At 38.8% G+C, this 14,340-nt stretch overlaps 1 protein-coding gene across 1 annotated transcript in view; it reads right to left on the bottom strand.

Annotated features, from left to right (window-relative positions):
* LOC107100936 (tetratricopeptide repeat protein 28-like) overlaps positions 1-14,340 on the bottom strand; it is a 199,990-nt gene that overhangs the window by 39,896 nt on the left and 145,754 nt on the right. Inside the window, exons 6-8 of the mRNA XM_015399630.1 lie at positions 10,811-11,607; positions 8,741-9,285; positions 4,813-5,336 (exon numbers count right to left, since the gene is read on the bottom strand). Of these exons, the coding sequence (XP_015255116.1) occupies positions 4,813-5,336; positions 8,741-9,285; positions 10,811-11,607 (1,866 nt within the window). The remainder of the gene's footprint in view (positions 1-4,812; positions 5,337-8,740; positions 9,286-10,810; positions 11,608-14,340) is intronic.

The raw sequence follows: 14,340 nt of genomic DNA, 5'->3' as shown, positions 1-14,340 counted from the left end.
AATGTACCCAACTTCTGATGGCTACTTTCAGCAGGATAATGCGCCATGTCATAAAGCTGGAATCATCTCAGACTGGTTTCTTGAACATGACAATGAGTTCACTGTACTCAAATGGCCTCCACAGTCACCAGATCTCAATCCAATAGAGCATCTTTGGGATGTCATGGAACGGGTGATTTGCATCATGGATGTGCAGTCGACAAATCTGCGGCAACTGTGTGATGCCATCATGTCAATATGGACCAAACTCCCTGAGGAATGCTTCCAGCACCTTGTTGAATCTATGTCATGAAGAATTCAGGCAGTTCTGAAGGCAAAAGGGGGTCCAAGCCGTTACTTGCATGGGGTACCTAATAAAGTGGCCGGTGTGTATATATATATATATATATATATATATATATATATATATATATATATATATATATATATATATACCAAATCCTTCTGAACTCCCTTTCACATCCCTCAACTGTCTTATCAGCCTTGGTCTTCATGCTGATGTTGGAATGCCCATAGATTTTCCCCATCTACTGACAAAAGCTGGTACCACCATATCTACTAACAAGGTGAACCCAACAGGCAATGAGTTGCACAGTATGTTATGTGTGAGTTTAAGAGTAACGGGACTACATCCTTTTTGACAAAATATCTAAAAACCAGTCATCATTATCTCATATTCCAGCTTACGGTTCTTTACTCTCTCCCCTTTTTTAGTCTCACAAATAAATTACCAGATAAAACACAAATGTGATCAAGTGTCAGGAGTCCTACTTTTGCAAAGAGATTTATAAACATCAGTATTTTATTGGTGTGATCAAATAGAGAAGTGTAAACTAGGGGCAATTTTTTGTTCAGTTGTTTAAGCAGTAATCTTTATTTTTTTTTAAAGAAGTAGAGGGTTTGAGGAATGCAGTGCAGAAATCCATGGTAATGACCTTATGTTTGAGAAACCTGGAAAAAAAAAAGTTTCTGAAAGTTTTCAGAAAGACCTTGTTATTAATTCCCAGCTTTTACAGGTTGGAAATAAAAAATAGGGGCATAAAAAAACATGGGAACCAAATTTTTAATAACATTTTTTAGCAGTTTTGAGTTGTAGGGAGCTTGTATTTTTTTTCTGCACAAGGCTACATGTTCAGTTAGATACTCTGTTTGTAAAAAGGTCTTTCTCTAGGTACTTTTATGATGTTAGGGGAGGATAAGTTGCTACTCTTCAAATTTTTCTCTCTATTAATGGAATATTTCCTGGCTGCAGCGAAAGCCCAAAGCAGTATTGATTTAAAACTGAGTGTAACCATCAAGCGGATAAAGTTCTCATTGAAATTTAATGTGTTATGTCCAAACCTCTTCTTCCCTCAAAGTATCAAATGCAATGCTTCTTGTTTCTGACCTGTCCTGACTGTATTAAAATTCCATAGATGCTAACTTTAGACATAGAACCTTCTGGTCAGGATGCATTGTCTGTTTGTACAATTTGCTGCATTATTAATAAAAAAGGAGCAGTACGGTTCATAAATGGATGAAATATCAGTCACATGGTTGCTGCTGTGGTGTGGAGGTAGAGCACATCACCTATATACCAGCTGTCGCAGATTTGAGTCCCAGTCCTGCTGACCTTTGCCCAATGTCGGTCCCCTCTCTTGCGACCCACTTTTCTATCTCTATATCTTAAAAAATAACAAAATAAAGGCCACTACAGCCTAAAAATAATCATTGAAATATCAGTCACAAAAATCTGCCTGCTATAAGGCATCAGCCATTTTTATGAACTTTATTTCTACTATATTCACACTGTTTGATACACATAGCAGCCATTGATGAAATGCCTCAACTGGGCACTGAACTAAATTTTTGAACATGATAAGTTTTACCTTCATTTAACCCCCAGAGACAAGACTGAGATTAGCAACTTCTTTTTCAGGGTAGGCCCTATTTAAGACTGTCAACAATAAAATGCTTTATTAAAAAGATAAATAGAATGGGGATCTATGGAAATGTTATAATAGTAGCATCCATATGTTGTCTAGCACCTTTTCCTTGATGATTTCTGATGCTTTCCATTTGTTGAAAACAATAAAAAGCTAAGAAAATGACTTCACCAAATAGATATGAAGGCTCTGATTAGTTGTTAAATATTTCATAAAACACTAGCCTCATGAGACCATCCTGATCTCACCAGCTTTCAAGGTTTTACTCGCAGATCAGTCTGCAGACTCTCCGTTAAAGAAAATTTCGAGCAGTTCACCAAACAAACGTCCAATCAGCGTTGGCTTTGAGGAGGGTTGAGGTGTGACGCAACAAGAAGCGCGACAGTTCAGTCTAAAGAACATGGTGGCTTCAGCCGATGAAACTAGCGTTAACGGGCTATCGAGCAAGTTTTATCTGAATTACAGAGTATTTCTTCACTGAAAGAAGAGCAAAACACTGCTCTGGAGGCTTTTCTCAGAGGAAAAGATGTTTTTGCTCTTCTCCCGACTGGTTTCGGCAAGAGTTTGATCTATCAATTGGCTTGTGCCTGGCTTGTGGTTGTGTTTTCGTCGTCGCTCTGTTAGTACGTCATATGCTTCGTTGATCTGATTGGTTTATTTGGCCCGTCTATCACCAACATAGGCCAATCAGCTAACCAGTATTTTCGCCCCTTCCCAAAATTACTTCAACGGAAAGTTTCCAGATGGATATGCGGAGCAAATCCAGCAAATCCATCTGGCGGAGTCAGGTTAATAAAACCCAAGATCCTTGATTAAAGGTAGAACCTGACATTAGATATAAGCTTGTTTTGTCAGGTGGTTTAAGTTTTGTCAGGTCTGCGTTCCACTTAGAACATTTAAACAATCACCCTATACCTATGGATGCTTTCAGCAACATGAAGAATTTTGGAGTATCCCTTCTCTAATGTTAACCTCTCTGACAATGCAGACCATTTAGACTCTAAGATTCAACTTATTTCTGCTAAAAAAACAAAAAAGAATGCATATTTAAATAGAATTTAAGTTTTAGATGAGTCTGTTTCTAATGAAGTAGTTTTATTCATGGTTAATGACTGAATATACATACATTTTGTTAGTTATTCAATAAACCAACCATGAGGAAACTGTAAAACAGCCAATAGTTGGCACAAGGACCGCACTGCTTTAATGACAGTATTGATCTTGTTAAAAGCTAAATTCATCTTGGTGTTAAAAAAAAAACTCTTTAACATAATTTGTCATTACAAGAAAACTACAAGAGAAGCTGTATTATCTCCTTGGCAGTTTTCTATATAATGTTGTGTGGCCTACTGAAGGCTAGTCATTATGGGATTCTGCCCGACACAGAATCGCCATCAAGCATACACAAACACACGGCGGTTTGAAGGTCAAGTAATTTCAGCTGTAGCTTCAGTAGTTACGAGAAGCTCCTCTCGTGTTCTTCTCTAAAACACATAAACAAGCATAAAAATTGAAAAAAAGAAGAAAAAAAAGCAATAGTAACTGAGAGAGAAAAAATAAGGCAACTTTTCAGCTTGGATAGGTTGGCCAGGAATAATTGGCTGTCAAGGATAGTGAAGGCGCTGTTCTTGTTCAAAGCCAGAATGAGGAAAAAAAATACAAGGACGGCGTGGGGGGACAACACTGGGACTGGGTGGAGACAGAATGGCCTGTCTTCTTTGTTTCCATTAAAGCTCAGCAAGAAGGCCTGCAGTGAGTGTGTGGGCCACAGAAAACCCACCTAACTCTTAGAGAAGACGGTGGAAAGATGGAAGGTGTTTGTCCCTCTGCATTATTTTCTTTCTGTAGATTTAAAAGCAGAAATCTTGTTTTCAGAGCGGCTCCAGTGCTCTTGGGTTTAACCAAATGTTAAGGTCTAAGAGATGTGCTTGAATTTAAAGCCCATAAATATCTTCATGTGGCCTAGGCATAGACTGGTCTCAGGTATCAAGCCCTAGAGGTTTAATAAAAAAAAAAAAAGTTTTGGAGTGTTTGTTCAGCCAACAGCATTTCAATGGCATGCCAGAAAAGAAGTGATTTTTTAGCTGTATAGAAAATAAAGTAACCACAAATTTACACTGCCAATTTCCTCTCCACAGTAATTTTCATTATAAATCATAAATTCCAGCATCTCCACAGAATTAAAAAAATTCTCCTGAGTTTAGCATCTACTCAATAGTAAGAAAAACCATGTGTAGTTTTAGATTTTTGTAATTATGAACTTCATTATTTGGGCACTGCAAATAGATCATTCTGAAAATGTAAGTTGAATTCTCACACCCTAAAAGTCTAGTGTGGACATACACAGCATTCCTGCAAACCTTCAGAACAAGAACTTTATGCACTGTCACTAAAATAACATTTTAAAAGGTCATGCTGCAGGTTTCTTTTCCTCACTAACATATAAGGGGAAAATGAACCATAAGAGGCAGGAGTCTGACAGCCGGTGTGTGAAAATGATCTTTTGGCAGCTCTGAGAAGGAAGATATGAAACTGTGAGGAAAACAGGGCAGTAAATAGCTGAAATACTTTGAGAACATTTCGATAGGTTTGTACAGACAGACCTACTCAAATGCTATACCCATGTACCTCTGAAGACAAACACAGATGCATGAAGCGCACTCAAAATCCTCCTGTGTACGTATATCGCTTAAGTACAAAAGCACAAAACACACATGCACTCAAGCGTGCACAAACACCCAAACACGGGCACATCCTAATAAAAGAGTTGCAAAGGCTTAACAATAAATAGGCTCAGGATTTTATATTCATGAATTCACAACCTCTAAGCCTATAAGCTCAAGCGACAAAGGAAACCATCTCCCATGCTCCCCTTTTGCTCACTTACCTTCCTGCAGGTACATGACAGCTTGTGAGTAGTTCTGCAGTGCATGATGTGTTCGCCCCAGGCTCCCATAGGCCAGTGTCTTGGCAGCCAGGTCATTAGTCTGAGCCGCCACACTTAGGTGCTGTTCTTGGAAAACCACTGCTCGCTCATAATTGCCGAGTGACTCATAGGTAAGGCCCAAGTTGCCATAGGCCCGGGCCTGACGTGTGGTACTGCCTGCTTCTTCTGCAATCTCCAGGTCGCTTTGGTGGCATCGCAGGGCCGTTTCATACTCTCCCATGGATTGGTACACTGCCCCCAAGCCGCAGCTGGCATCACCCTCCAGGAGTCTGTCCTGGGTTTCACGTGCGATGGCCAGCTGACGTTCCAGGCAGGAAATGGCCTGCTCGTAGTTGCCTAATTGGCTGTGGAGCGCGCCTAGCTCGCCGTAGGCCTGGGCCTTGCCTCCACACTCCCCCAATTCATGTGCCACAACTAGTCGTTTTTCGAAACACACCAGCGACTGCTGTAGATTGCCCATTGCCCTAGGAATGAAAGCAGACAGCCAGCATGAGTACGATGAAGAACAAAAAATAGCAAAAATTGGTTACACAAATCATCAGACATGTTTTATTGAGTCTTTATATTAAGAAGTTAAGGTTTTAAATGACTGGAGAAAAATTGAGAAATTCTCCAGTAAACAAAATCTGTGGATTCAGCTTTATCATCTGGCCAGCTGACCATTTAGAAATCCAACTATTAAACCAGGGAATGCACAGGTACTCAGTGCAACTAGTTTGTGGAAACAACAACACTCTTCAGTGTAGAAAACTATTATTTGAGAAAGCCCAGAAGTTAGATTAGTTAGATTTTAGATCAAAATCTTAAGACCCGTCAAAAAATTGCAAGAATTGGCATTTTGCACTATTGGATCTAAAGAAGGTTCTAAGTAGAGCTTCACAATGTTAAAAGAAGAAATCAGCATAATAGACAAAAACCTTTGAGCGGGGAATTAATTGAAAACTGCATTTACACTCAAACATGATTTTTTTCAGCTGATCAAAAGTTTAAGACCATAGCTCAAAAAACCCCGAAAACCCTCCAAAATAGAAATCAAAGTGTCAAAAAAAGGACTCCAAGTCATCAACAAGTAGCTCCACCATTCTTGTTGATGACTTCAAACAATCATTTAGGCATGCTTGATGCCAGTGTTTCCAGGAGGCTAGGCAACACTAGGCAAGTGTTGAAGATGGCTTCACGAAGGGCATCCACTGTCTGGAACTGATGTCCATTTTTCTTATTCCTTTAACATTGTGAAGCTCTACTTTGAACCTTCTTAAGATCCAATAGTGCAAAATGCAAATTCTTGCAATTTTTTGACAGGTCTTAAGATTTTGATCAGGAGTGTATGTTTTGTATCAATGGCAACCAAGACATGCCTGAGATTCATTTAGGCTGCGGGAGAGAGAGCAAGAATTTAACTGCTCAACAGGAAGGCTAATATAAATTGAATATAGTAGTAGTAAAATTGTTATTGCTTTTCTGATCATTGAGCATTTGTCTGTCTACCATGGAAAATTATAATCAGCTGAATGTTGGAATCTAAACCTTACATTTAACATAAGAATCTTTCTTCTTAAGGATAATCAAATTCACACTATAAAATCTTAGGCCCTGATCCCACTAAGGCAATTCTGATATTCTTGGAGTCAAGTTATCAAGTGAGGCTTTTGAGTTGAAACACTTAAATGTGGTCAATATCTGACTTTTTTGAGTCATATTGGAGCCACATTTGCATTCCCCAATACTGTGCACCACCCAGGAGAAAACAGTAGCAGTTAGCAAAACAGACATGAGCACTGAGAGTACTGTACAGTGGAGAAAGAGTGAGACCTAGGAGCTTGTTAATAAACAGTTAAAACCTTATTTAAGCCCCATTGAAAGGCTTTTAGGAACAGTCTGGATGTAGAACATTGTTTGTATTGTAAAATATACAACCATACAAACAGAGGACTTACAGGCATGTGATCATCTGCTACTGTCTAATCTTCTGCCTTTAGAGTTCGAGAAGAGAGGCGCTGACGTATACTTTCAAAAATTGTCCTCAACATGTTAAAATTCGTAATAAACTCGGTCTTTATGAAGTTGTTAAAATTCCTGCCCCACAGCTGCTGACTGCATCTCCACATCCAAACAGTGCATTGTGCTAAAATGGCAGTCATCTCCCTGAAATGCCACAATAAAGATTTTCACTGCCCTTTTAGTCGTGTGTTTTCCAAACAGCACCCGCTGACACAATAAATGGCTTATGTGGTGCACTTAAACCATAACACCTATTTCGCTCTGTTTACTGTAGTCCTGCTGGGGAATATGCTCCTATTGTTCTTATGCACATGCAGGTCAGTTTGGAGCCACAGTTCACACTGATGTCAGATATAGAAAACTTTTTGAAAGCAGTGGGAACATGCACACGGAAAAAAAAATCTAATTCCTGAAAATAAATCTAATTGACCATTAAGAATCAGAATAAAAATGAACCCTGAGTGACATTAAAGACGCCATTCTTAGTATCCTGTAATGTAAGATACCAAAAAATGCATTAGAATCTTTGTTTAAACAAAGACAGCTACATTTGTTTTAGGGTGACAAGAGCTGTGTCAGGAATTGATTCTTATATGAAATCATAGAGATTGATTCATATATAAATCCAGAATTTCCGCATTGTGGGACAATAAAGGGATTTTATATTTCTATATATCCAACAGTTTTTTTTTTTTTTTTTTATGAATTATCCACTTTTCTTTCAGCCACCATTGACTACAATTATGTCAATAATATGTTTTTAGAATGTTTATATAATACAAGCATCAATATTTTACATAACTAAACAATCATGTAATTCTGGTAATGGCTAAAAATATATATTTTTAAAACCACAAATCTAATTTGAAATCAGAACAGATAAAAAAAAGTATTCTAAATATTGAGAATCGGAATCTAATCAATTCTTGACATTTTTAACCAATACCTACAGCAGCCATAAGGGTGACCGTTTTCTAACACTGACAGAGTGAAGTGGCCTCTAGATAATTAGCAACCATGTATGACAGAAATGATATGAATAACAATCTGAATGCTGTTAGTTAATGTTTAAAAAGAAAGCAGAAGTGGCTCCAGCTGGTACAAAAATGGTCAAAGCTTTACAAAAAAAACAAACTGGTGAATCTTTTAACAAGACATTATTTCCGGTAATATCTTATAGGGCATTCATTTCCTCAACATTTTTTATTTATCTTTACTGTATTCAAAAATACTTTATTCAGTCTCTCAAACGCACTCTTGGTTGCTGGAAGGCAGTTAAAATGAAGCATTACAAGAAGAAAAGCCTTCAGCTTAATTAACATTGTGTGATAACATATCTGCTTGACTGAGAGCTGCGGAAAGATGAGAAGGGTTTGCATGTGATGTCTATTATTCCCTTCTGAACTCATGCATGGCAAATACAGCTGTGTGTGTGACTGCTGCAGTGCCAAGCTCATGCAGCACAATAAGAAGAAAATCACCTCTGAAATGAGGCTTTTGGGAGAAAAGCTGTTTGTGTTTTTCTTTTTGCTGTGTAGCCTCCCATGTTTCTATCATTTGTGCAGAAACCAGACATAATATGCAGGAACTTGTTTTGAAATAGCAGAGCTTTCCCTATTCAGAGACATCTGCTCACCAAACCTCTTTGCATATATTTAATACCAGCATCAGTAGGTTTCTGCTGACGCAGCTCATACCAGATCCACATCCAAGCACTTCTTATCAAAGTCGTTTCTAACTATTTCTGGTCTTGACAATGTGCATATAAAGAGATAAATTGAATTAAAAGTACTTGGTTTCCTCGTAAAACCTGAGTTATAGCTACATAAACATTTGAAAAAAATTGAAAATGGTTTCCTGGACTTACCTGTGCCCATTACCCAGGCCTCTGTAGGCTTTCTCTTGGTCCTGCATGCGATTAAGGCTCTGTGCCACTGACAAGTACTGATCATAATATTTGATGGCTTCCTCAAAGTCTCCCAAAGCCTCATAGCAGTCTCCAAGGTTTCCATAGGCCCTGCCCCGGTCCATTACTGCTTCATTTCCACTCAGCTGCTGCAAAGTAGCTAGCTGCTGCTCCAGGTAGCCGATAGCTTCCTCCATCACCCCTACATTCATTTTTGTGATGCCCATGTTTCCATAAACCTGTGCCTCCACGACGGGATCTTTCAACCTGCGTCCAAGCTCTAACTGCTCCTCGTAGCTCTTAAAGGCCATGGCATACTTCCCCAGGGCCATGTACACGGCTGCCAGGTGGCCATGGGCTTTGCACTCTCCTGAGATGTCGCCGAGCTCTTGATATACTTCAAGTTCCTGGGTGTGGTAGCCCAAAGCTTTGTCATACTTCTGCACCAGTCGGTAGGTTGCCCCAAGGGCAGCATATGCACAGGCCTCCATTCTGCGTTCCTTGACCTATAATAAAAGTAAAGGACAGTTATTGTTTGCAATGTTCCCAAATTATCTAACAATTTTGCACTCAATATTGGATATGTCTTTTGCAGGCAGACTTCCTGAAGGACAAAACTGAAAAACAGGCCTCATGTTCAACAGATCTTAGCAATATGCATCTCTTTTTGCATCAGTTGGCCTCTGTCCAACTATATATACAGCGGATGTTCTAAAGTGATCAAAGTAGAGGAGAAACATGTCTTCATCGCAACATTCTAGATAACATTTCATTCTAAGGAGCTGCATGGTGGTTTTGATTCCTGCTCTAGGGTCTTTCTAGGCCCTGACACAAAAGCACATTCCCTCTTATAAGAACTAAATTGAGCTAAAGAATTACATATGAAGGTTTGTGCAGATAAACACCAGATCTTTGTGGGCTAAAATAAAATATTGATACTTTTGGCACTTAAGTTATTTGGGCAGAGGTCAGTAAACACAGCTTCATAAAGTAAAAAAAACCCTGCTCTCCAGATGATTTTAAACCAGTGGTCTCAAGCTCAAATCTAGATCCAAGCTCCTCAATCCAGAGTCCTCCAACTTCAAGATTTGTCTTTTGCTTCAAACAGCTGAATCAAATGGCTGAACTACCTCAATAGCATGGGGTTAAGCACCACAGAGCTCTGCTAGCATGCTCATATATGAGTCAGATGTGTTGAAGCAGAGATGCATCTAAAAGTGGCCGAACACCTGTCCCCAAAGACCGATGAGCTGTGGGACTTAAATGCAAATGGCTGCATTTTACTTACTGAACCTGGATTACCCATCTCTGCATTAGATTGTAATGCATTTGATTTACAAGAAATTTGCACAAAGAACCTAAAATTTTGACATCCTTTAATTCTCCGCTTTGTACGTAGATTTGTAAGTAGATTTCCTCTGCTGCACAGTCAGTCACTTTTCAAATCATTCAGTCATGTGTGGTGCTATTTAAGCTCCACAAATGGTGTGTGATCTTTTGGAAAAACTGTAAGAGTTGTGACAACACAAAAAATACTGTAAAATAATTCAGGTTAAATAACAACACAGATTACAAATGGAAAGCAAACTTTTGGGTGCTGCTTTGGCAAGACAGAAGTCTCTGGGAGGGGTTGTTTGGTGCTGTAGGCAGCTATTGACGGTAAAAAATGGGTTGCTATAACCCTCAAACTGCCTAGTCAACCAAATGGAAGTTGACCAGGCAGTTAATGAGTTAATCGATAAGCACCGTTACATTTAGTTAAATGAATGAATGTGGTTATGAAATAAGTGACAAAATAAGTATATGCTTAACTAAAGTCATGTTACATAGGTCGGAAGCAATTATTGTTTCCTTTAAAATGGATAATTTAATTCAGATTACATGTCGTTTTGCTTCTGTGCCAAAACTACAGCCAGCTGTTGGGTGTTTTAAGAAAGATATATATAAATACGAAAGACTTTACAAAAACTGTAAATACTACCTCATCTCATTGTAGGCAAACTACATCAGAGCATCAAATATTGATCTTACCTGGTGAGCTAAGGCCAGTTGCTGCTCATAAAACTGAATGGCCCCCGTCACGTCTTTTTTACAGACGAATATGTCTCCTAAGTTCCCTAGAGCTCTAAAGCGAGCCTGTGCATTGTTCAGGGACTGTGCTAGTGATAGAAGATACTTCTGACATTCCTCTGCCTTAGTAAAGTCTCCCAAGGCCTTAAAAGCCAAACCAAGGTTACAATAAGCCTTGGCTTGGCTCAGTTTGTCATGAAGGTCCTTGGCCAAAGCAAGATCCTGCTCATAGTATTTGACGGCATCTTGGTAGTTTCCCAGGCAGTAGTGAGCGTATCCCAGATTGTGGCAAACTTTCCCTTCACTCTCCATGTCCTGGAGTTCAGGGGAAAGTCTGAGGTACTGCTCATAGTAGGGCACAGCTTGAGGAAACTCTCCTCGAGAGCAGTGGAAGTTTCCCAGGTTTCCAAGAGCCCTTGCTTCACTCTGGACATCTCGGAGCTCTCGAGCAATGTTGAGGTGATTCTGGTAATGCTGTAGAGCACGGTCATGAGCCCCAAGGGCTTGGTATGCCACAGCCAAGTTGCCATGGGTGGAGGCCTGGGAGGCACGGTCATTGACCTCCATTGAGATTTGCAGCTCCTGTCGGTGATAACGAACTGCTTGGTCAAAGGCTCCAAGAGCATTGTAGGCATTGCCCATGTTGCCATACGCCCTGCCCTGGGCAGCATAGTCATTCAGCTCCTGAGCAATGGCCAGGTGTGTTTTATGTAGCTTCAGTGCAGTCTCATAGTCCCCCTTCATCTGGTGAATGATGCCTAAGGAAAGAGGGGAGGGAAAAAAAGAAATGTTAAAGACCTGCAAAAGACTAAAACTAGAATCACATAAAATTCAAGTGCATTGTCAGCTCTTCATGTAAAAAACAAGTCATTTGGTTGTTAAATACGCTCTCTGAGCCATCTGTTCTCTGCTTACACAACACAATCGCCCACAGAATTATGGTCATTAAATGTAGTGCAATCAAAAAGAGTTGCTACAACATCAAAATTAGATCTTTTGATGGCCTAAACACTCTTTGATGACTGTGTCTTCTAGGGATTTTACCAAAATCAACAACTTTTCCACATGGGTGGAGGGAAGTATGGGAGAGAACTAAAGACAGAGGGACTGAAAATGAGGGAGTAGGAGAGGAGCGGTCGGAAAGCACAGCAAACAACTTTAGAAAAAATGAGATAAATGTGGAGAAGCTATAAATAATGGAGCAGCCAGTGCAGTGAGCGTATTTTCTCTGATAAAATACTATGCTTTGAAAAATAATAGCTTTACTCCAAAACCAGGCAGCCATCTGGCATATTCTCATACTGTCTCCCACTAAGCAAACAAATGTGTGCCCACACCTGTATACTAATGCAGACTGACAAATACATAGCAAGCTGTAAAGAGACATCATAGCTCATCTGCCAGGGCAGTTTTTCCTTCTGAGATGTTAATCTGTATGATTCTTCTTTGAAATATGTCATCCAGTACAAACGATGAAAAGGTTTACTGGACATCATGCAGGGAGCTTACATCTGTTTTTCGTTTCAAAATTCCATTATTATTATTTCTCTTCATATTTTTTTAAAGGACAAATAAGGAAGTTCACTATGATTGATGGTAGATAATCTCACAGAGGTTCGGCTTTAAATAAGTAACCTAAAAGAAACAAGATGGATGAAAAGATAGAAGGATAGAAACAATTTTAAATAGCAAAAAAAGGAATAAAGCATTGAAATGAAAGTATTTCCACACAATATTTTGATGGGTTATAGAAAAGCCCATTCCCCACTTTTCAGTCTCTTCTAAATTCTGTGAAGATTCTGCATTTTCCTTGGCTTACTGATAAAGACAGATAAACTAGCAGCATGCCCAAAAAAAAAAAAAAAAAAACCTTCTATTTTCATTCAGTTTACAGAATGATCATCCTCGCCTTGCTGTATCACCATTGAATAATGGCCTTGTAGGATGTGGGAAAACAGCCACTGTCGGTACACAAGGGAGGAGAACAGCTTCGCAGCCAAAGTGGGTAGAAGTCAGGAGTGGAGAGAAACTCTGCGGCTTGCGGTGATGATGATGGTGATGTTGGGAATTAGTTACCACTAACAGTGTTTTTCTATTCATCTCATCCGAAACCTGCCACATCATGGGCCTGAATGCAGAGTAAATAAAAATTTTAACTGGATCCAAACAGGCGAACCTTATGACTACGTAAGTCATGCATAGATGTGTGTTTTTATGCTGCGTGGGTCTGAAGACAGCCAATGGCAATAGGAAAATGCTGTGGTGTGGCCTGAGCATTGGTTTAGTCCAAGATCAATATATTCATACATTCATACAGTGTACTTTACACAGTGTGACTTACAGCATAAAAAAGGGATTTGACCACAGTAAAAATAACAAGTTGGGATAAAACATTTACATTTTCCATGCTGCCTTTAATAGGAATTCAGAGTCTATTAAAACAGACTTAATATCCTAGCTGCAACCTCCCACCACTGTCAATGCAGTTTGTAATAAAACAAACCTAACAAAGTGGAAACAGCTGATTAAAGTAAGAAACTATATGAAAAAAATACTGAATAATTTCAGTTCAACAAAAAGAAAAATTACACTGTTTACGATAGTTTTCAGTGTCAAAAGTTTTTTTAACAGTCAACTTTTAGGTTTACTTTATGTTTGACAAAGTCTGACTGATGTCTGTTGTTAAAAGGTTATAGATGTTTATTTTTTTATGATAAGGCCCATTTTTATTTTCATTTGTTGGCCCCTTCGACTCAAACAACTAAAAATATTAAATGACTTTATAATAATAATTAATGTGGAAATGTTCAATATAAATTCAGCATGAGGCAATAATTCAATTTGCAATTTTTATAAAACTAGATCTAGACCTTTTAGACAACTAGCTGTAGAAAGGAAGAGGAAACAAAAAGTGTACACGATTAGGAAAAAGTTTTTAAACAGTTTTTCAATCTTTATTTATTACTTTTTATTAGAAGTTAGACAGCTGTTGCCTCCATGCAGTTTGGAAGCCCTGTCTTCCTCTCTATCAGGTTAATCATGTGATCTACTTTAGGCCTGTTTTTGTTAAATGCAAAATGTCTGTTTCTTTATTGTACTTCAACACGACATCTGAGAACAAAGATTTTCATACAGCTCCTGCTCTGCTTCCATATATAGAAAAAAACCTTCCTCCAACAGTCATGTTACGATTTGCTCTCAGGTGCTGTGATTATTCCAAATATTTAATCAATATGCGTGAAATACGCATCATCAGTTTTTCATTCAAGTGTAAAGGAGCTGATTAATTAAACATGACTGAACTGGATGTCTTTGTAGGTGATAAAATTTAATCAAAGACACTTAGGATAATCATTCAGCCAATCATGTTGCAAAGACTTGCTGACAAATCATATCTGCTCTGCTGTTTATTTGCTCACTTACATTCTGTGGTTGAATGCTAAACAAAAAACAAACAAACTAAGGTGACCCAGTAGATAGATAGATGATTG

This window comes from Cyprinodon variegatus, unplaced genomic scaffold (genome assembly GCF_000732505.1).
Source record: "Cyprinodon variegatus isolate N-32 unplaced genomic scaffold, C_variegatus-1.0 Scaffold1030, whole genome shotgun sequence".
In the NCBI taxonomy this organism is placed as follows: domain Eukaryota; kingdom Metazoa; phylum Chordata; class Actinopteri; order Cyprinodontiformes; family Cyprinodontidae; genus Cyprinodon; species Cyprinodon variegatus.
The sequence above is the reverse complement of the archived record's forward strand: the minus strand, read 5'-3'. Positions and strand labels throughout refer to the sequence as shown.